At 39.8% G+C, this 24,069-nt stretch overlaps 1 protein-coding gene across 1 annotated transcript in view; it reads left to right on the top strand.

Annotated features, from left to right (window-relative positions):
• The window catches only part of SORCS3 (sortilin related VPS10 domain containing receptor 3), an 800,669-nt gene that overhangs the window by 721,418 nt on the left and 55,182 nt on the right, over window positions 1-24,069 (top strand). The window contains exons 20-21 of the mRNA XM_061636066.1: window positions 13,592-13,725; window positions 20,002-20,125. Coding sequence (XP_061492050.1) covers window positions 13,592-13,725; window positions 20,002-20,125 — 258 coding nt within the window. The remainder of the gene's footprint in view (window positions 1-13,591; window positions 13,726-20,001; window positions 20,126-24,069) is intronic.

Genomic DNA, 24,069 nt, shown 5'->3' with positions numbered 1-24,069 from the left:
GAGAAGAATGTGTTTCAAGCAGAAGAAGGGCCACTGACAGACAGGTAGAAAGGGTTAATTTCTATTGAACCCAGGGTCAGCAGGGTATTCAGACTCTTAGCTTTCATTTTTTAAAAGAGTAAGTTTCTAAGTTTCTAACATGGGTGATGCCACCCTAATTTAAGTGATCATGGGTTGAGGGAAATATAGCCATGGGGATGTGGTGAATTACCATAGAAGATGAGGGCAAGGCTATCTGCGCCTTGTTCCTTGCTGCCACTCCTCTCATGGATGGGTTCCTCATTGCTCATCTGCTCTGCCCACTGGCCTGTGTGTGTTGTTAATGTCAGAACAGTACACAATAAGACCACTGTGATCCAGGATTTGATTGTGGATGAAGGTGCCGATTTGGTGTGCATTACTGAGACCTGGGTGGGTGAGCTTGGAGGAGTTGATCTGACCCAGCTTTGCCCACCTGGATACTCGGTGCAAAACCAGCACTGGCTGCAAGGACGGGGGGGAGGAGTTGCTATGGTCTACAGAACTTCCATCTCTGTCACCAGGAAACCACTCTGTCTTAGAGCTGGCTGTGAGGGCCTGCACCTGGTGTTGGGCCGAGGAGAGAGTAAATTAGGGTTGCTGCTGGTGTACCATACACCCTGCTGCCCGGCAGCTTCTCTGACCGAGCCGGCAGACACCCTCTCGGCTGTGGTGTTGGAGGAGCCCAGAACGATAGTCCTGGGTGATTTCAATGTCCATGCTGAGGCTGCATCAAGTGTTCTGGCCTGGGACTTCATGGCATCCATGATGACTATGGGGTTGTCTCAAGTTGTCACTGGCCCAACGCATAGGGCAGGGCACACCCTCAAGTTGGTTTTTGCTCCAGATGGAGGAAGGGGTGGTCTGGAGATGGGGGGGTGGATGTCACCCCATTGTCATGGTCACACCACTTCCTGGTGAAGTTTAGACTTATAGCTCCAATCCTTCCCTACAGGGGTGGTGGACGGATTAAGATTGTCCACCCCCGGAGCCTAATGGAATCCATTGGATGCCTGAATGCCTTGGGGGAGTTCCCAGTAGATAGAGCAGGTGACCCTGTTGAAGCCCTTGTCATGCTGTGGAACAGCGAGGCGTGTCGGGCTCTTGACATGGTTGCCCCCGAGCGCCCTCTCCGGCATTGTGGAGCCCAGTTTGCACCTTGGTACACCAGTGAGCTAAGGACAATGAAACAGGCTGGATGACAGCTAGAGCAGAAGTGGTGAAAGATGTGCTGTGAGGTTGATCGGGCATGAGTAAAACATCATAACCGTGCCTACTGTGTGACAGTGGGGGCGGCGAAGAAGGCCCACTTCTCTGCCTCCATTGCATCCTCAAGTAGCCATCCAGTGAAGCTTTTCCGTATTGTCAGGAGTCTGTTTACATCAACTCCGGGAAATGGAGTTTTAGACCGTTGGGAGGCCCACTGTGAATTGTTTGCAAGGCATTTTGAGGGTAAAGATGCTCATCTCCGTAGCAGTCTTGATGCCTCCTCCACATCTACTGTAGTCCCCAATAAGGTGTCCAGTGCAACGTCTGCTGCAACTTAATGGGAACAGTTTCAATTGATGCGGTCTGATGACGTGGACAAGGTGCTTGCGATAATGCGGCCAGCAATGTGTCCTCTCAACCCTTGCCCTTCTTAGCTTATTAAAGCTTGCTGAGGGGGTTTGACCGAGTGGATCCAGGGTGTGGTCAATGCATTGTTGCGGGAGGGAGTGGTTCAAGCCTCCTTGAAAGAGGTGGTGATCAAACGACTCCTGAAAAAAACCACCCTGGACCCATTGGTTTGTGACAACTACAGGCCAGTTGAAAATACCCCCATTTTAGGGAAGGTGATTGAGAGAGTTGTGGCGCAGCAATTGCAAGTACTCTTGGATGAAAGAGATTATCTTGACCCATCCCAGTCTGGGTTCAGGCCTGGCTATGGGACTGAATCGGCCTTGGTCGCCCTGATGGATGACCTTTATCGGGAGAAGGACAAGGGGAGTGTGACCCTGTTATTCTTACTTGATCTTCCAGCGGCTTTTGATACCATTGACCATGGTATCCTTCTGGGCTGACTTGGTGAGCTGGGTATTGGAGGAACTGTTTTACAGTGGTTACGATCCTATCTCCAAGGTCGCTCACAGAGAATAGCACTGGGTGACTGTCTTTTGGCCCCCTGGCAGTTGTGCTGTGGGGTTCCTCAGGGTACCATCTTGTTCCCCATGCTGTTTAACATGGGGCAAGCAATATGTTGATGATCCCCATCTCTATTTCTCCATAACATCTGAATTGGGAGAGGCCTTGCAAGTCCTGGACTGGTGCCTGGACTTGGTGGTGGGCTGGATGAGGGCCAATAAACTAAGTCTGAATCCTAGGAAGAAGCCCAGGTGACCTCCGTGGCTAGGAGTGACTTTTACTGGCTTCAGCTGGTAAGACAGCTGTGGCCATTTCTGGACCGGGATAGCCTGACCACTGTTGTCCACACACTGGTAACCTCCAGGTTGGATTAATGTAATGCGCTCTATGTGGGGATGCCCTTGAGGTTGGTCTGGAAGTTGCAGCTAGTGCAAAATGCAGCAGCGAGACTGCTCACTGGGGCAGGGTATCACCAACATGTCATCCTGCTGCTGAAAGAATTGCACTGGCTGCCCATTTGCTACCGGGCCAAGTTCAAGGTTCTAGTTCTGGTGTACAAAGCCCTATACAGCTTGGGACCAGGATACCTAAAAGACGGTCTTACCCTTTATATACCCAGTCGATCACTGTGCTGTGCAGGTGAGGGCCTCCTGCAGATACCGTCTTATCAGGAGGTCCATTCCGCACAACATAGGAAATGGACCTTTATTGTAGTGGCACCTACTCTGTGGAATTCCTTCCCCTTAAATATTAAGGAGGCGCTATCTCTGTTATCTTTTCGGCACCTATTGAAGACTTTCCTCTTTCAACAAGCCTTTTAAGTTACGACCTATCCCAGTCTGTGTCTGTGTTGGAATTGCTTGTAATATTTTTTTAAAAAAACCTTTTTTTCTAAACAAAATGTTTTTAACCCTTTTTGTTTAATATTTTTTTAAAGCATGTTTTTAAAGTTGTTTTGTTTTAATGTATTTTAAGGTCTGTTTTTATGATGTTTTAAAGTGTTTTTACTGCTTCTGTTTGCCACCCTGGGCTCCTGCTGGGAGGAAGGGTGGGATATAAATTAAATAATAAATAAATAAAATAAGTGCTCTGGGGGGAAAAGTTGTATACCAAAATGTGAGCTGCCCCTCTCCCACAATTCCTTTGAAATGAGCTAGCTGGCTGCTCCAATCCTCACCCTTTCAGGTTTTTAGCCAATTCGTGAAGTCCGAGCTATGATTGACAAAGGATTTGTCACGCAATAGGTAAAGAAACATGCAAGTATGGAAAAGAGCTCCCTTTTCCTGCTTGTGTCTGCATATTGGTTAATGGGGTTCACTTTCGCAGTAGCATGTGTATCTACCTGCCTGCTCACTTTTCTCTCTGTGTGCACTTCCAGCACAGGATCCAGAAGATCAAAGAAGTACACACAACGCAGCAGGATCTTGATGGGCATGCTCAGTAAACAAATCCAGCGATTATGATTAAAGTGTACATGCATTTTTAATTATTTGCAGAAAAGAGCATATTATACATTTTATCTATCAAATAATTTTTGAACAGAAATAAGAAAAATGTACATGCAACATCTGATGACATTATAGCGTGTTATAGTTTTGTAAATATAAGGAGGCACACAAGTTTAAATTTCCCTGGGCTGCTAACAGGACAGTTTATTTGTCTAATACATAGCTTGTTTTGAAAACTGTCCCAATATGAGGCTTTAATCATATACTCACTTTTCTGGGAGTAATGCTACAATCCTAATCCCACATAGCTGGCAGTAAAACCCACTGAATTCTATAGGATTTATATTTGAATAGACATATTTAGGATTGTGCTGTAAATCAGTGAGACTTGTGAGTAGATGTAGCACAGGATTGTGTTGTTAATCCTTCTCCCCCTCCCCATTTTTAAGGCAATTAGGCAAGGCTTACTTAGGTGGCACTGCTATTATTTGGCAGGAAGCTAATACTTTAAAAAAAATCTGCAATGACCAATTAGTTTTCACAATAAACTATTATTATAGGGTGTATATATTTTTACATATTCAGTGTGTGTGTATGGAATCTTTCCAACAACCCTTAGGTTAGGCTGAGAGTTGGTTCAGTCAAGCTGCACGTGCTCTCTCTCACTCTCTCTCTGTTTGTGTGTGTCTGTGTGTGTCTGTTGGGAGGTCTATCTATCTATCATCTATCTATCATCTATCTAGTAATTTGCTGTAAAATAGCAGGTCTGTGAAATGTTGCAGTTACAACAATTAGGTGAGGGCTACCTTTATGCATGTTTTTTCTGCTCACTGCATGGATTGTGAATATGACATAATGACCTCACTTTTCTTCCTGGGTCCTCCCTCCCCTTTTATCTTTGCAACAACCCTGTGAGATAGGTTAGGCTGAGAGTTGGTTCAGCCGAGTTGCACAAGTTTTTTTAGCTGCTCCTATTTTTAAAATGTCATTTTATGTTCAAATGTTATTTAAATATGATTATGGTTTGTGAACTATTTATAACTGCTGTAAAATGCCTTGTGAGGGCAGAAACTCTGGCAGGCAAATTAAAAATCTGTTAAATATGTCTTAAATCAGTGGTTCCCAAACTTCCCCCCCACACACACACACTGACCACTTGAAAATTGCTGAGGCTCTTAGCAGATCATTTAATGATACTTCAGCCTGTTGTAGCAATTTGTAATATGTTGGGCTAGATGCTGTATGATTTTTAATTGTATTTTTATTGCTTCTTTTATTTTTTGTATTTTATTGTATCACAATGAATTCAAATTATAATACAATAAAATTCAAGAAATAAAACAAAAAACATTATCAAGATTAACCTTCTTAATTCTAGACTCCCATTAACTCATGGACCACCTGAATTAAGTTTGCAGACCACTGATGGTCTGCAGCGTTTGGGAACCCGTATCTTAAATCAAGACTGTGGATTCAAAATAACTGTTCGTATTGGTAATATATGTACATAAGTAGCAGTTCTTGTCCATAAATTATCCGAAGGTGAGGAGCGGGTGGGAATGTAGGGGGGAATGTAGAGGGGTGGGTGGAAATGTAATGTACCACACCCAGAAAATCTTATTGGCACTCCTGAGCAGAAGTCTTTGGGAAAGGGTAGGAAAGGCTACAAATTCTATGCTCTACAAGAGACTTCTTCAAACATGACTCGGAGATGGGACTGCAACCTCACCCCACCCCTTGCAGGGGGAAGAGATGCAAGTCAGTGGTAGAGCAGCATTTTTGTGTGTGGAAGGTCTCAGGTTCTATCCATAGCATCTCCAGGTGGGGCTGGGAGATATCCCTGACTGAAACTCTAGGGACCCACTACCAGTCAGTGTAGATGAGGGGTAGCGAAAGTCATGCCCTCCAAGATGTTGCTGAACTCCCATCAGCCCTAGCCAACACGGCCATTGGTCACATGTGATTAAAGTGGTAGCCCAACAAGATCTGGAAGGCAACATCTTGCCTACCCTTGGTGTAGGTAATACTGAACTAAATGTATTTAGTCTCATTCAGTATAAGGTAGCTTTCTATGCTTTTATGTTCCCATCACCTCCAGCCAGCATGACTAATGGTCAGCGATGATAAGGGTTGTAGTCCAAATACATCTGGAACCCAAGATTGGGGAAGGCTGCTGTAAAGGCTATGGGAGTCAAATGCTTTAATGACATTAGCCATCATCTACATGCTATAAAAGTACCCTATACCTTCATGGTCCCTTCCTCAATACAATCAGGGGAAAATGTAGAATTTCTGTCACCTCTACCCGGTTATTTTTAGTCTATTTGCTTAGGGTTTTTAATGTCCCACAACTCTCTTATTTTTAGTAAGGACAATTAAATTAGGTTGCATGGAAAAGTTGATGCACAAGAGTAAAGAAATGAAGATTAACAGCACCTCAGGATGAAATGAAGATTAAGTGTTTGTGTGTGTGATGTGATCATATGCAGAGTCCATATAATTCCCAACAATGTTAGAGAAGCCAGCTAGAAATTGCTTTAAAGAAATCAATTCACCCTACTTAAGACTGGAGAATAGCTAGTGTTATGTTTTAAAATAGTAATCTGCGATAGATATTAGCAGTTCTATTTAACTTCCATAGCATAAAAGGCTCCTGAATAAATATTAAGGAAAAATAACCAAACATAATGAAAAGAATACCACATGGGTACCACAAAGGTAAGTTTTGGCAGACTCAACTGATGTGGTTGTAAAACAAACATAACTGATGGCCTGAACAAGATAAATGTTGAGAATAATTACTCAATTGGATAAGAAAAGTATTATAAACTATACTACAACCATGATGAATTTTCATGGAAGCCTTTGAACAGCCTTTAAAGGCTACTTAGCAATGGAGGCTGAAGTCCTATCAGATCTGTCTCAAGATGTTTTGATGCCTGAAGCAAAATTCCATAGACAGAAGCTATTCTTCCCATTCCAACCAGACTGGCTGTTGACTCTTATTGACTCTTATTCCAACACTAGCAATGACACAGTGTCCTCCACAGTACCTAAGGGCAGCAGCGGGGATTAGGGGATGCAGAGGAAGTTGTGTGGCACACACAGCTCTGTCCTCCAAACATTTCCCTGTTGCTTCCTGATACCCAGTGTCCACCATCTGAGGCAATGGTCTCACTTTGTCACATGCTAGGGCCAACCCTGAATCCAATTCATGCATACTTGGAAGTAAGTCTGATCGAACTCAATGAGACTTGCTTTTGAATAGATATGCATAGGATTGCACTCCAAATAACACATCTAAAGTGTCAATACTCTGGGCACAAGCATTACTCTTTGTATCTGAATGGACCAACTTTGGACATGGTGTTCGTCCTTATGCAGTCATGCCAATCCTGTTGCATTCTTCTTTAATTTCCATGCAAATGACCATACTTTCACTGTCACCACAATTCTATCCTGTCTGCTGATTTGGCTAAGTTACGTCTGGTGGACCTTTGCTTCTCCAGACATTGCTGAACTACAACTCTCATCATCCCTGGCCATTAACCATGCTTTCTGGGACTTATGGAAGTTGTATTTCAGCAACATTTGGGGTGCCAAAGGTTCCCAGCACTTGAGCTTTGTTGCAGGCCTGTACAATAGCCTTATGAGGATTTCTTCTTTGTTCTGAAGATCAGGCAAAATCTTTGCTTGATGCTACAATTGCTACTTTGAACTACTCCTTAACTAGAAGAAGCAGAAAGCCCAGAAATGTTGTAGGGTCATTTAGTTTGGTTTTACAGATTTTCATTCTCTTCTTTCTTCTTTTTTTGCATAGAGTTGGAAATGGAGTCAGCAGCTCCAAATGGTTAGTTTCAAGGAGATGTTTTATATCCACAGGATCACATTGTTCCTATTGATGTATACACATTGGATAGGTCATACTCTGATTTGAATTCTTGTTTTTAATGTTATTTTTGCCTTCCCCAAAAATATTGTAATATAGATTGTATCAATCTTCCCCTTTCTGGTGCCCTCCAGATGTTTTACACCATAATTCTCATAATCCCTGACCATTAGCTATTCTGCCTGGGGCTGATGAGAGTCCAAAATATCTTGAGGGCACTAGGTTGCAGAATACTGGTTTATATTGATAACACAAGAAAGCATATGATGTCTCACTATTCTATTAGATAAGCAGAACTACAGTGAGTAGAGAAGACATCTTGTTCTCTATATACAGCCCAGACTGTTCTCCTCTGGCACCCCCACCCCCATCCCATGGTCAGCCTGGAGAAGAGCACAATAAGAATATCAAGGGGAGCAAGGATCCTCCATTGGCTCAATCTCCTTGCACAAACTAAGCAGTGGTATCCCAGCCACATTGCCAACATGGCTCCAAAGCAGAGATGTAGAGATGTATTTTGCCCTCTGGGGGTCTGTGTAATCTGTGAGCTGTCCTACCCATCCATCCACACAAGACTGAAAAAAAATACATATACTGGCTTTGAGTATATAAAATACTTGTCAATTCATTCATTTCCATAATAATCCAGTATTTCTATTAACATACATTGCCCGAAGAGCTTTGGTGTTTTTAAACCATCTTTTAGTCAAAAGAATTCTAGAAGCAATTAACAAGTTGCCTAAAAGTTGATAACACAGTTGACTGCAATTTGTCCTGGATGTTTCCAATTAACTAAAAGTGTCAGGGCAACTTCTAGAGATGTCATGAGAAAATAACTAGGAGTTCTTGCCAAGCAAGTGCCTCTGTTCAATTCCTTATGAACAGGTAAAGCTGAGCAGGCTTGCTTTCACTGCCTTCACCTCATCCTCTGATCTCTTTCCCCCCTTCTCCTCCCCAATGGACCAGCTACTTTTCTGCAGTGGTGAGGAAGACAGCAGGAGTGGCAAAAGTGGTGGCAAATGCTCCATCTCCCTGGTGGCATGTTTATTCCTGCTGCAATAAGGGTACTAGAACCTCAAGTCCCAGTATCCATGGTGGAGAAATAATGCCATTCACATCAAGGGATGTTTTGCCTGGGAAAAGCCCCTTCAAGGCCTTGGAGGTGTTGGTGGATGCTTTACATTGCACATTTTGTAGTCACCTGCATGGGCTAATCATCCTGTAATCCCATAGAGACCGTATGAAGAATGTTTATGATTACAATGCCAGGTACACATAATTAATCCTCTCTGGTGTTATATATCCCTGAAAAAAACATTTTATAGCTGCTCTATAAAATGACAGTACTTGGGCCTTGAGAGTACATACCAGGGGCATTGTTGCTGGGGGGGGGCAGTAAATATTTTTACTTTGCTTACAGGGCAGCTTTCTCTCTGAAAGTTGTCCTAAATTAATAAACAAACACAAAATTTATGCAAATCTGTGTCATGGGCCTGTGCACAAGTTTTTTTAAGGGCACATACATTTCCTTTGGTCATTTTTTCTCATATTGTACCTTTGTGTGTGTGTTATGTTCCTACATCGATGTGTGCATTGTGATGTATGGGTTTTAATGTGTACCCTGAAGAATAATGCACAAAGTCATTTTATGGATGCACAACATTCTGTTAGAACTGGCCCAGAGAATAAGTTGATTAACTGTGAGATCTCCCACCTGCTTGCAATTAGAACAGTTTACCTGACTGTAATCTCTGAGCAGCCACAAGAAACAGTTATTCTAAGCATGCCCGCTGTATAACAATGACAAATTAGCATTCGATTCCACACATGCATGCTAACAAAAACAATGGGAGGGAAAGCAGATGGAAAGAAAACTAAAGTTTCAGTTTTAAACTTCAGATCTTCCCATCTGTTTTTATCTTTTCTTATTATTGTCTGTCCCCTGTTAGTGACAAACTAAATGTCCAATTTCTTGAAGTGAAAGCTTAACTATCCATCTGCTGTTTTGTACTGAGGGTACTAGAGTAAGTTTGGCATCTTTAAGTCAAACCATTTTACCTGTTGGTATAGTTTCTTTTTTCAGAACATCTGTGATTTTCCCTAGCTCTGTACTGTTCTGATATTGACAACTGCATCTTAATGTGTACTTGGGCTTGGTTTTAGTATTAAAAAGCATTTGTTTATGTAGCTAGAATCCCAGAATAGTTCAGATACTTTGTCTTTGTATAGAGGGTTGCCAGGTCAGAAGCATCCCAAACCCTGAGATTTCAAGGGCAGGACCTAGTGATGTCATTAAGCATAATATATTAAGCACCACAGTTGCTTGGGTCATGAAATTCAAACAAAAATATTTCTTTGATTGAAAATTAAGATAGAAATTTTAGCTAAAGGAGGGTATTCCCAAATCCAGCTGAAGTGAAGGGATCATTCCTTCTTACCTGCTTAGGGAGCCTGGGTAGGGAAAATTTAATCTAGCCTGCTTGCTTCTGGCAAGAAGAGTTTAAGTGCCCTCAGGCCAGGCTTGTCACCAGAAGGCCATTGAAGGAAGAAAGGAGCCTAGTGTTGTGGAGATGTTAGATGGGAATGCTCAGGAGTAAAGATGGATGCCCCTGAAGGCTGCAATTCTAAATTCTAACTTTAGAATTCTAATTCTAAAGACTAAGCCCCAAAGAATTCAATAGGACTTTCTTTTGAGTAGATATTGTTAGGGTTGTGCTGTTGGTAAGGCTTGACTAGGGATCCCCTGCAAAAATATCAATATTCAAGCACGATTGGCAACCCCCTGCCTGGAATGTCCACTATTGGGCAAGAAACAAACTGTCATGCAACCAGAAAGGTGCATCATCAGTGGGTTTAAGGGTGTTGAGCTGAGTGCATGGAACCACTGTTGTTGCTTCTATGGATGTAAGGGAGTGATGTTAAAGGTAAGTGAAATGCAAATAGGAAAGGAAAAGAAAAGTTATGATTTCCTAAATGCAATATCATGCCAACTACAAGATTCCTATGAGTAAGGCAGAAAACTCAGCATCCCGCAACCATTCAGGATTCCTAAGCAAAAAACCAAAACTAAAAAAAATGCTGGCAGCCAGTCAGCCAAGGTCACAGAAATCCCCATGCAGCACAACCTGACCCAAGGGCTGCAGTTAATGCAGAATGCTGTGGCACAATTGCTGGCATGAATGAGACCCTGTCAGCACATAATACCTCTGCTCTGAAATCTGCACTGGTTGCTGATTTGCTACCAGGTCAAGTTCAAGATGTGCTTTCCATGTTACAGGTGCCACATAGTATTTGTGCTGCTCTTGTAAGAAATCAGTCCTTTAGTGTGGCAGCACCTACCCTTTGGAACTCCCTGCTGATTGACATTAGGCAGATGCCTTCATTGTACTCTTTTCATCACCTGCTAAAAACATTTTTGTTCAGGCAAGCCTACCCAGGCATGCAGAAGCTATTATGTTTTTTATCTGTTTTTAACTCATTGTTGGTTTTATTATTTTGAATGTTTTTAAATACCTGTCTTTAATTGGTTTTGCCAATAAGTTTGTGTTAATTCCTTCTGTAAACCATTGTGAGAGGGTTTTTTTTTACAATAAAGCAGTATATAAATGTTGTAAATAAAATACATAAATAAATATTGGAGTTATTGTTACTTGGGTCTCTTTCCACTTTTAGGAACAAAGGAATGTGCCTTATACTGACTCGGACCATTTGGTACAATTTAGCTTAGTACTGATGTCATCATGGACTAGCATTGGCTGTGCAGGATTCCAGGCAATAGTCTTTTCCAGAAATTGAATATTGGACCTTTGCATGCAAAACATATGCCCTACCACTGAGCTACAGCCCCTCTCCTGTTTAAAAAAGTATCTTTTAAAATGGTTCTTTTCAATCACTAATGAATGCACAGCATACCTAGGGCAGATGCACACCATTCATTTAAAGCACATTCAACACACATTTGAAGCACATGAATCCCACCAGGAGCTATGGGAAGTGTAGTTAGTTAAGGGTGATGGGAACTATAACTGTGAGTGGAAACAACACTTCCCAGGATTCTTTGGGGGAAGTTATGTACTTTAAATGTATTGTGTGGATTAACTTCACAAACTTTGCCTGCATGTAAATCATTTTAATATATTTTTTTAAAAAATGGAAATGAGCTATAAAGTTTACTGGGTGACCATGGACTACTCAACATCTCTCAGTCTAATCTGCCCGTCAGGATGGAGACAACAGAGGGGAACCGTGACCATCCTAAGGAAGAAGAGCACACTTAAAATGTAGAGGAAATAATGTACAGCCATAGTGTGAAATCAGATACTTACTGGGACATAGTATGAAGAAATATTTATATAAGCATGACTATCAGAGATGTTTATTATTTACACAACTTGTAAATATATTTATAGTTTTATTTATTTATTTATTTATTTATTAGTTACATTTATATACCGCCCTTAGCAAATAGCTCTCAGGGCGGTGAACAGCATAAGATAAAATACATACATCGTAACGATAACATCACAAAACATATATAAACAAACACAATACAATTAGACAAATACAAAATAAAAAATCAATGTTACAGAAGTTAATCAGACAAATAGATTAAAATGATTAAAATGTTTAAAATGATTAAAATGATTAAAATGCCTGGGAGCATAAAAAGGTCTTTACCTGGCGCCGGAAAGATAATACGGTAGTTCAACCCTCTGTATGTGTACTCAGAAAGAAATCCCAATGTATTCAATGGGGCTTACGCGAACAGCGAAGGGTGCAGAGAACTGCAACCTCATCCAACACAAAATTCAGAATCATACAATTTTAAGGTATTTTGCAACTGTTTTATACTTGTTTTTATGGTTATTTGATTTTAAAGGGATTTTTTTTTGTGTGAGCTGCCTTCATTTATAATCAGCAACCCTACTTCACAAGGAGGTTGGAAAAACTCCATATACACACACATACTGGAGATGTAGAATACATACACCCCATATAATAGTTTATTGTCAAAACCAGTTGGTCATTGTAGAACACTTTTTAAAAAAAAAAAAAATCAGTATTAGTTTCCTACATAATAAAAGCAGTGACACCTAAGTAAGCCCTGCCTACTTAGTTTGGAAAATAGGGTTTGGGGGAAGAGAAAGATTTACAAGATACACAATCATTTGCTATGTTCACTCAGAAGTCCCATTGATTTACAGCACAATCGTAGCCATATCTACTCAAAAGTAAGTCCTCCTGAATTCAATGGGGTTAGCTCCCAGGTATGTGGAAACTGGGAAATGAAGGGGCCCTACTTCCAAGGATTTTATAAGAAACATCCCTGGATCATACATGAATATGTCCTGCACAGGTGACAGGGTATATGTGTGTGCATTTGAACCTATGTATTTTAGTAGTATATAGAAAATTAGAATCTGCCCATAGATTTTTCCTTTTGATATCTAAGTTAAATGGGCCCCTACAACTCGGTCACTAGTGGGCTCTTGCTAATGAATATTTAGCACAATGGATTCTCAAACTCTGCTAATTGTTAAGCTTTAGTTTTAGGATGGCCATATAATTTTTGTTGTATATTTTGACAGTTCTAGGGGTTGTAAACCACCTTGAGTACAGTAAAATAAGGAATACGATATACAAATTAAAATTGTAATGTAATTCAGCACAACAGATTGAAAGCTAACTCACAAACAATCATGCTTACTGCTGTTAACTATCACTCTACACAGAATCCTTACCTGTGTTGAAATCACCATCACAGATCATACTTGCTGTGGATTACAGTTCCTATTAGCGGAGGCAAGATATAGTGAAAAATTCATAACTTGTTAACTGTTTCCGTAGCTGACTTGGATATTATGGTGAGCCTTAACTATATTATGAAGGATTAGCTAAGCTGGAGGCAAGTTCAATTTTAAAAAGAAGAAAATATTTTTTTGTCAGAGAATATGATATTGTATTTTTTTTTTGTCATTGCAACAAGCAGGGTTGGTTGCTTTACACCTGTCTTCAGTTGCTACGAGTTTGTTAGGACTTCTTCTTCTTTTTGGCATGTAACCACTTCTGATGTGTAGATGTGTAATATGTATATTAATGTGTTGTCTTTCCACAGGTCCTGTGGAACGTGTCCATTTGAGTGTCCCCTTTGTGGCCATCAGGAATAAGGAAGTAAATATCACTGCTGTGGTTTGGCCCAGTCAGTCGGGTACCCTCACATACTTTTGGTGGTTTGGCAACAACACAAAGGTTTGATCTGGTTTAAAAATAAAATAAAATCTTGTTTATTTCATTTGAAAGGAATTGTCTTTGTATCATGTTATATTTCCATATTATATAGGAATCTCCACATTGATTGAACCACAGTGAAAACATAGTTTTTCCTTGCTGTTGAAACAAAAAGCTTCTAAACTTGGCTTTTCTTTTTGTTCCCCCCATGTTTTTCATACCACCCCCCTTTTTTTTTTACACATGAGCCTTACAGTATGCAGTTAGTTATTATTGGAACATTGTGTTTAGTAACTATTGTTGTTACTAGAATTCAATACACCACCATGATTACTGGATAATGCTGGGCTTTCTGCTTAGCATTTAAAAACGGCTGGTGATCAAATAAGCAGTGTTTCCAATATGAGTGTCAGAATGTACTTACAATTTTAGAATCTCACACAGCATTTTAAAGCCGCTGGGGACTGAATAACTTTCAGCATCTGTGAATTCAAGCTAAGATCACAAGCATCTCTCTCTTAGTCTGTCCATGCCGTTTGTGCCTTTGGGGACACGTCAGAGAAATACGTGTGAAACTGCTGTTGAATGCTCAGTGACAATCAGTTACCCATTCCATACAGCTTTGCCAATAAAAATTATTCTGATACTAAGGATTCTATAAATGCTGAAAGAAAAGTTCTAGTGACTGAAGAAAAAGTTCTAGTGACTGCTTAATTTAGATATTTACCCCCATAGGTGATAGAGAGAAGATAAAATGTTTTCTTGGCAAGATTGTTCAGGTAGTCAAGGATTTCAGTCTAGAATATTAGTTTTCAAGCTGTATATTGTGGTTCCTGAATAAAATCAGTATTGGTGGATGAGCTTTCATTAAATAGACTTTGTTCACTAGTACTGATCTTCCCCAGAAATAGTGACTGTGGAGTGTATTCTGAATTCATGTGGGGTAGGAATGGAGCCCTGCAAATTTGGCCAGTGTCCCACCTGGAATGAGATTGTGCCCTGGAATATGTCCAGAAACATCTAGAACATGCAGGAGTACCCGGGTAGATTTGCAGGGTTTCCTTGGCTGATAAGTCAACATGGAAACGATTGTTTCAGCTTGAAAAGTCTGAAAACCATGGCACTAGAGCAAGGATAGGGAGCCTTTCTCAAACTGCAGGCATATTACTTTCTTGGCAACTTTCCAGAGGCCACATGGCGATGGTGGTTGGGGACTGAGGCAAACATGAGTGGAACAATGAATATACAGTACTTTTTTACTGTAGGGTTGTTTCTACACACACTCACATACCCCTCTCTATCCTCTATCCAGACAAGCAACAGTCATCAGCAATTACAACCAGGCAAAAACACTTGGAGAGGATGTGAAGCAAGGCCAGTGAGGGATGTGGCCTGGGGAAAGAGGGTGTGGCCTGGGGAGTTTCAAGGGCCATTTGGCCCCACAGCCTGAGGTTCCCCATCCCTGCACTAGAGCCTAATTGTGAGTAGTGGCATTTTAGGAATATAGGGAGCTTCCTCCTGCCAAGTCAGACCAATGGTCCATCTAAATCAGTAACTGTGTACACTGACTGGCAGCAACTTTATTATTATTTATTATTATATTTATTAGTCACTTTTTCAAAACTGAAAAGTGACTTACAACATCAAATACAGAAACAAAATCCAATTCCTTCCCACCTAACTAAAAAACAAACAGAAAAACTCAGAAGGCCTAGGTAAATAAAAATGTTTTTACCTGGTGCCCAAAGACAGACTGTGATGGCACCAGGTGTGCCTCCCTGGGGAAAGCATTCCAGAGATGGGGAGCCACCACTGAGAAGGCCTGTTCTCATGTTGCCACCCTCTACACCTCCTTTGGAGGTGCCACAGGGAGAAGACCCTCAGATAACAAATCCAGCGTCCCAGTTGGTTCATGTGGGGAGAGGCTGTCCTTGAGATATTGGGTTCCTGGACCACATAAGGTTTTTAAAGGTCAAAACCAGAGCTGTGAAATTGGCCCAGAAATTAATTGGTAGCCAGTGCAGCCATGCCAAAATTGGAGTTACGTGTTCCAACCGTCTTGCCCCAGTCAACAATCTGGCTGGTGAGTTCTGCACCAGCTGCAATTTCCAAACCATTTCAAAGGCAGCCCACTGTAATGAATTGCAAAAATCTAGACATTTCAGGAGTCTTTCCAAGCCTTACTTGAAGATGCTGGGGATTTAACCTGGGATCCTGTCTGCAAAGCATGAGTTCTGCTACTGAGCCAACTTTGCTACTTACACTATATAATATGGATAATTTTGCTCATCTATTGATAAGCAATTATGTTCTGCCTACAGGCTGTACGTTGATTGCTCAGGAAGAAGCAAACCAGAGGCAAGTCTGCCTTGAATTGTAATTGATTTGTTAACACATAACATTATAGTGCCTTGGAAGGACCATTGTCTAATAAAGGCTGAAATGTCTTTTGGATCCACATCCCACTTGTCAGATTTAGATCATGAAGTTCCCTAAAAGGATCCCCACAGAGTCTGCTGTGAGGGCAAGATTGGGACATAGGAAAGCTCCCCAGTCATCTTGTGCATACCTCCCTAAGAAGCATCATGGCATTGTACCATAGTCACAGTAGTGGACAGTTGGTCAGAGCTGCATAAACTAATATGAGGAAGAAGGGCGTTGAATATGGGAATCTTACCTTGGAGCTCTATTTACTGAGTTTGATTTTTTTTTTTTTAGCATTATAGTTTCAGACAAACGCACCCAAGATTTTACTTTCTACACTTGAAAATTGCAGTTTGGTGTAATTGCAGTTGCATCTTTGTACCTGCAATTTAAATCTTATCTATGCTCATGCATCTGATTCCTAGGTGTAATCACAAACTTAAGCTCTTTAAGCTGCACATGCAATATGGCACCAAAATAGGGAGAGTTTAAAGCTAGTAAGAGTATCTGGCTTTGAAAATGGCAATAATCATGGAAGGATAGAACAGAATGCAAAGCAATGCTGAGCTGCCATTCTGATAGTCTGAGGTTTTTTGTTACTTTCCATTGATTCACAAAGGTGACTTAAAACAGCTACAGAATTCCTGTTCTCCCAGGGCTCTTCTGCCTTTAGTCTCTCTTGAGGGTTAAAGTGTTCTGAGTTGTTATTATTCTCTGACCTCTATTTATGCACTCTGCGGAAGCAATGAACTCTAGGGATTGTTTCCTTGAGCATCAGAAGCCCATGAGGCTTGGGAGCAATCCTAGAACTCTTCACATGAGTACTGATCTGTAGCCACAAAGTCTAAAAATCTGCACTAAAGCTTTCCAGATTCTATGGATTAAAAACAACACCCCCACACATTCTGTAACATTCTTGTTTAAACAAAAGCAAAATAATTTCTCCATCTGATTCACAGCATTGTTCTTATATTGTGTATACTTTCTGGAATATGCTTACAGGACTGGATATCATTGTCTGCAGATGTAGCCCCATAATGATGCTATTATTCATGTGACACAAGTCACTATGTGACTCTTTTACAGTTTTCATATTCAGGCTGATCCAAACAAAAATATAACCTATAAATCACAGAAGATAGTTGATGAGCACTGCTGCTATCTCTACAGTATGCCTGAATCTCTTGGGTTTGTTGATTGCCATTAGCACTGGCAATATATTACATGCAGCGACTAGACCGCCCACTGGGGCAGGGTATCACCAACATGTCACCCTGCTGCTGAAAGAATCGCACTGGCTGCCCATTTGCTACCAGGCCAAGTTCAAGGTTCTAGTTTTGGTGTATAAAGCCCTATACAGCTTGGGACCAGGATACCTGAAAGACCGTCTTACCCCTTATATACCCAGTCAATCACTGTGGTCTGCAGGCGAGGGCCTCCTGGAGATACCATCTTATCAGGAGGTTCGTTCTGCACAATATAGGAAATGGACCTTTAGTGTGGCAGCACCTACCCTGTGGAATTCCCTCCCTTTAAATATTAGGCAGGTGCCATCTCTGCTATCTTTTCGGCGCCTTTTGAAGACTTTCCTCTTTCAACAAGCCTTTTAAGTTGAGACCTATCCCAGTCTGCATCTGTGCTAGAATTGCTTTTAATATGTTTTCTTTAATATGTTTTAACCCTTTTTTTAAAAGATGTTTTTAAAGCTTTTTTAAAAATGATTTTAATGTTGTTTTGTTTTAATGTATTTTAAGGTCTTTTTTGATGTTTTAAAGTGTTTTTAGCATTTCTGTTTGCCGCCCTGGGCTCCTGCTGGGAGGAAGGGTGGGATATAAATCAAATAATAAATAAATAAAAAATTATTTTGTATATTAAAACATGATAACTATTGGATGTAAAGGTTGCTATGCATGTGCAGAGAAGTGAACTCCTATCTAACCTGACCGTTTACTGTCTTGGGAAACTCTGGGATTTATTCCAAGTTCTACCATAAATATAGGCCAATCCAGATAGCTGAAAACCAGCTGTGGCCAAATAACATGCTTGAGTTTTGTATTATAGCTGGTCATGTGGCCAGCAGGTTGTCCAATTGCTTTATTGCATAGCCAGACTGGTTTTTCACTGTGTGATGAGTAATATTTCCCAAATACAAGATTTTTACAATAGAGGATCAAATTGGTCATATGATGGCAAGAATCAGGCCAATGCTTCATTGCATTACCATTTAGAATACAGTGCAGTAGAAATTTTGATTTAAGAGTGATTTTGATTTAAAAGTGATTTTGATTTGTGTGAGTCAGCCAACTTCTGATGTGATTAACCCCATGAGAGGAGTGATGGAGACAATGATGTCATTTTAGGCTGTTTGTAGACTCATAGCTTCACTGTTTCTTCCTGTATAAGCTCCATCTTATACATGTCCTAGACAAGGTTTTAATTTATTTTTCTAGATAGAGCTATTATAGTGAAGTGCTGGACCACTGCTTCAGCAATATACCAAAAGACCAATTTGCTTGGATTAACAGAAGCCCAGTTTAATAAATGTGTCTGGTTGTCTAATAGGTTTTGAGCAAACGAACCTTAAACTGCTTGATTTAATTTAGAGTTAGTTCCCAGACTTCAGTGCCTGAATTAAATCTAAGTAGCTACCTGAATGTTAAACTCTGATGGAGGTGAAATCAGCCAAGATATAATAGGACATACACCAAGAAAGGGAGGACAATTTTTCAAACAAAATTAGCTTCTGATATCTTTCTTGGTTTGGAGTACAACAAAGTTGGTTGTACCTACAAAGTGTTAATTTATCCTCATTATATAATCATCTCATCCCAAAAAGGATGTGCCAGAGATACAGGAAAAGGAGCATGAAAGAAACTTGGAAATTAATAATAATAACAATAACAACAACAGCAATAGCACTTCTATCCCACACTTCCTTCCAAAGGTGGCCAAAGTATAAACTCATGTCCAGATAAGTGCAGGTAAAAAAGTAGAAGCTAATTATATGGTATCTGCATACCTTAAATATAATTAAGGTGAAGTTTACAAGGTGAGCAGATATGGCAAACTATTTCACTCCATAATAGGACCTGCCATTGTAGATGAGACACCATGAAAAATAATTCAGACCTGTACCCCATGCCTTGGCTCTGCACCCTTCTGCCAACAGCAGTAGGACACACAGAGAAATGGAATATCAGGTTTGAGAAGAAAATGGGAGTAGGTGACTATGGATAGCAATCACAGTCTTGCAAATATGTATTTGGAAACCTCATTCTTGCAAACATCTATACAATGAGTTCTTCACCTGTTTCCATCACACCCTCATTCTGTCCCCAGCACAGGAAGCAACCAGTCCAGTAGCATGCACCAAGCTGACCATTACCATACCACTGTATACAAATGGACAGCAGTTGTATTCTTCCTAGGAACAGTCCCCACGTTGTCATTGAGCAGCTGTGGAAAGGAGTGGAATGTAAAGGAGACAGGAGAATAATCTATTGGGGTAGCTGATTCCTGCTAAAAGTCAGCACCTAGGAAAGATTTGTTTTATTGAACAATCACTTCTTTTTTGCAGAAATCTGAATTGAACTCCACCTACCTACCCAATCACCACTGATCACTGGTGAAATAAACACAAAACAGAAGGTGGCCAGGCAGCTTTTAACCATTTCTAGAAACAAGTCTCATTGACTCCTTTCCCAGTCAAATGTATGAATTAAACTGATGAATTAAAATCCGTTTTTATGTATATGACCCCTGTAATTTCTAAACATTTCTTATGCTACAAATCTGAAATTCTTTTCAATTTTTTAAAAAATATTGGAATAGAATAATAAATTAGCTATATATGATTGCATGTGACTTTTGCAGCCATTCATCACCTTGGACAGCAGCATCTCTTATACTTTTACCACTGAAGGAATGAATACCATCACAGTGCAGGTCTCAGCTGGCAGTGTCCTCATCCAGGATACCAAGGATATTGCTGTACATGGTAAGCAGACACAGGCTCATCCAAGAGAACCCAATAACTGTGTGCCCCAGTTACTCATTGCTATATTTAGTAAAATTCTGATGGCTAAACAAGCAAATGGGCAAATTATGGTTTGAGCATTCCTTGCAAATGAGGATCAAACCATAATTTGTAATAATAGTTTGGAGGACACTCTAACTGTAAGGAAACCAGTGCTATATTAAGACACACTTTTTATTTATTTCAAACTTTTTATATCCTGCACTTCCTTCATATCAGAGCTCAAGAGAGGAAGGGGAGCACCACTCAAGAATGTGACATCTGAATGTGGCCATTGTTTCCTGAAATGAAGACTTTTAATGACCAAGTAATGTAGTATCAGAACTAATACTAGGATGAAGGCTAAAAACAATGTCAAAAAGTCTAAAGCAGCTACCGCCTTTTGCTATGTACAGAATCATCAAGTGTGGTCTGTCCATCTACAAAAGATGAAGGGATTTAATTTAACAAACATTGCTTGAAGACTCTGACATTAAAATGTTGAGGTCTTCAATTACCTCCCCTGCTCCCTCCGCAAGCACTCATCAGTCCTGGTCCCAATTGCCCAGGCTCTCTGTGACATCTAAGGAAATGGCATCCAGTCAGGCCTAGCACCCCTACTTCCAAAACTCCACTGTGACATCAGATCAGGTCCACTGCATTAAGATAGGTGAGGTGGACAAAAAGCACATCATTCAAGTAGGACATGGCAAGAGTGATGGGTACAGGGGATGAGGAGAAAGAGCAGAACCATCAGGAAAGATGAAACAAACTTCATCTAACTGACTTTTCTAATCCCAAGAAGGCTTTCAGCTCAGGAGTGGACAAGATCCCATGGTGGGTCAGAGAAGAGATCCAGCTCTGTGAATTTATAAACTTGCCTACTATTGAAATTAGCCTTGCTCTCCTTCAGTGAGTTAATTAGGAAGTAATTTCTTAGTGCCTCATGAATTGCAGTAACCTGATTCCCCTGTCATTAGCACAATTGATACCTGATTTGTTATGCATTAATTACTCATGGCTGCACATGGGGCTAACAAACAGATAATTCCTGCTGTTGGAAAACAGATTACTTGGAGCACAAAGCATGCCAAGTGCAACAGAAGAACAAACCAATTTCTGAATATGGCTCCCATTTCTTTCTTGGCACAGTGTGATTGCTGGTCAGTGCTAGTGCATGCAAAAGGGTTTAAGGTTAGACCACACTCACGGCATACATTTATTCCACTATTCCACTTTAAACAGTCATGGCTTTCCCCACAGAATTCTGGGAAGTGTAGTTTGATAAGGGTGCTGAGAGTTATTGAAAATGGAAATGGACTGCCTTCAAGTTGATCCCAACTTACGGCTACCCTATGAATAGGGTTTTCATGGTAAGCGGTATTCAGAAGGGGTTTACCATTGCCTCCCTCTGAGACTAGTCCTCCCCAGCAGGCTAGGGCCTGCTCAGCTTGCCACAGCTGCACAAGCCCGCCCCTTCCTTGTCTGCAACTGTCAGCTGGGAGGCAACTGGGCTCCTTGGGACTATGCAGCTTGCCCACGGCTGCACAGGTGGCAGGGCATGTAACCCCTGAGCCACTCATTGTGTGGGTGATCTTTAGCTGGCCCTTTACACCCAGGAGACACAAGCAGGGATTTGAACTCGCAGACTTTTTTTTTTAATAATTTTTATTCAAATTTTTCAAAAGACAAACAAAACAAAGTCAAACAACAAAAACATAACAATACAACAAAAGGAAAAAAAATAAAATAGTTGACTTTCCATTTGTCGCAGATCAGCTATAAGTATATAATATACATCAAACCTGTCCCTTAATATATACATACAGGATCACTTTTCTCCATAGGCTATCTTAGTTAATCGTCAAATCCCAATATCATTTTATTTTGATCTTTCAACAAAAAGTCTAAGAGAGGCTTCCATTCCTTAAGAAATGTGTCTGTCGATTTTTCTCTAAGTAAACATGTCAATTTATCCATCTCTACTAAGTCTATTAATTTCAATAGCCAGTCTTCCGTTGTTGGTGTTGATTCCATTTTCCACTTTTGTGCATATAATAATCTTGCTGTCGTAATCATATATAATATTATTCTTCCATATTTCTTTTCTATTTGTTTATCCATAAAACCCAATAAAAAAATTCTGGTTTTGACTGAATATCTTTAGAATTTTTTGCATCATCCTACCTATCTGTGCCCAAAATGATTTTGCCTTTTTACACAGCCACCACATATGATAAAATGATCCTTCTTGTTGTTTACATTTCCAACAAACATTAGAAACATTACTATACATTTTTGACAACTTTTCTGGAGTCATGTACCAATGATACATCATTTTATAGAAATTTTCTTTAAGATTATAGCATAATGTAAATCTCAAGCCTTTTTTCCACATATTTTCCCATTGATCCATTTGTATGTTATAACCAAAATTTTTTGCCCACTTTACCATACACTCTTTTACTTGTTCTTCTTCCATATCCATTTTCAGCAAGAGTTTATACATTTTCGCAATTGTATTTTCATCATTTGTACACAAACCTATTTCAAAATCAGATTTACTTATTTCAAACCCATACATTTTCTTGTCCATTTTATATCTTTCTAACAATTGTAAATAGGCAAACCATTGAGAACTATATCCTTCCTTTATCAGTTGTTCTCTCTCTTTTATTATATATTCTCCATGTACATTTTCTAATAGTTCTTGATAAGTTAACCATTTCTCTTTTCCAGCCATTTCTCTTCTGTAAAACGCTTCTTGACTTGAGACACATAATGGTATTTTCGAATAAAACCTTGGTTTATATCTATTCCATATTTTCAACAGAGGACGTCTTATAAAATGATTATTAAAGTCTACATTTACTTTTACTTTGTCATACCATAGATATCCATGCCATCCCCACTTCATGTTATGGCCCTCCAAATCCAATAGTCTTTTATTCCTCAATAAAATCCATTCCTTTATCCAGACTAAACAGCAGGCAGCAAAATAAAGTCTCAGATTTGGTAATCCCAGTCCTCCTCTTTCTTTGGCGTCTTGTAGTAATTTAAATTTAACTCTTGGTTTTTTTCCTTGCCATACAAATTTAGAAATATCTTTTTGCCATTGTTTAAAAGGTAAATCAGAGGATATTACAGGTATTGTTTGAAACAAAAACATCATTCTCGGTAATTCATTCATTTTTATCACAGATATTCTACCCATTAATGACAATTGTAGTTTATCCCATTTTAGCAGATCTTTCTTAATCTCTGTCCATAATTTTTCATAATTATTATGAAACAACTTTGAATTTTTGTCATAATGATACCTAAATATTTCAACTTTTTCTCTATTGTAAAATCTGTCTTGTCCATTAACTCTTTCTGTTCCCTTAAAGTTAAATTTTTCACCAACATCTTTGTTTTTTGATTGTTGATCTTAAATCCTGCTAACGGTCCAAATTCTTTTAATTTGTCCATCAATACATTAATTCCTTCCAAAGGGTTTTCTAATACAATTATCAAATCATCAGCAAATGCTCTCAGTTTATATTCTTCTTTTTTTATCTTTAATCCGGAAATCCTTTTATCTTGCCTTATATCTCTAAGCAGCACTTCTAAGACCAGAATAAATAGAAGAGGAGATAATGGACATCCCTGTCTTGTCCCCTTTTGTATTTCACATGAATCCGTTAAATCTCCATTAACAATTATCTGAGCCTTCTGAGATGTATAAATCGATCTAATCCATTTTATAAAATTGTCTCCAAAATCCATTTGCTCCAAAACCTGAAACATAAATTTCCAATTCAAATTATCAAATGCTTTCTCAGCATCTAAGAAAATCAAAGCTGCTTGTTTATCATTTCATTGTTCTAAATATTCCAACACATTCAAGACATTCCTGACGTTGTCACGTAATTGTCTTTTAGGTA

Source organism: Rhineura floridana, chromosome 7 (genome assembly GCF_030035675.1).
Source record: "Rhineura floridana isolate rRhiFlo1 chromosome 7, rRhiFlo1.hap2, whole genome shotgun sequence".
Classification (NCBI taxonomy): Eukaryota; Metazoa; Chordata; class Lepidosauria; order Squamata; family Rhineuridae; genus Rhineura; species Rhineura floridana.
Note: the sequence above shows the minus strand (reverse complement) of the source record. Positions and strands in the feature narration are given on the sequence as shown.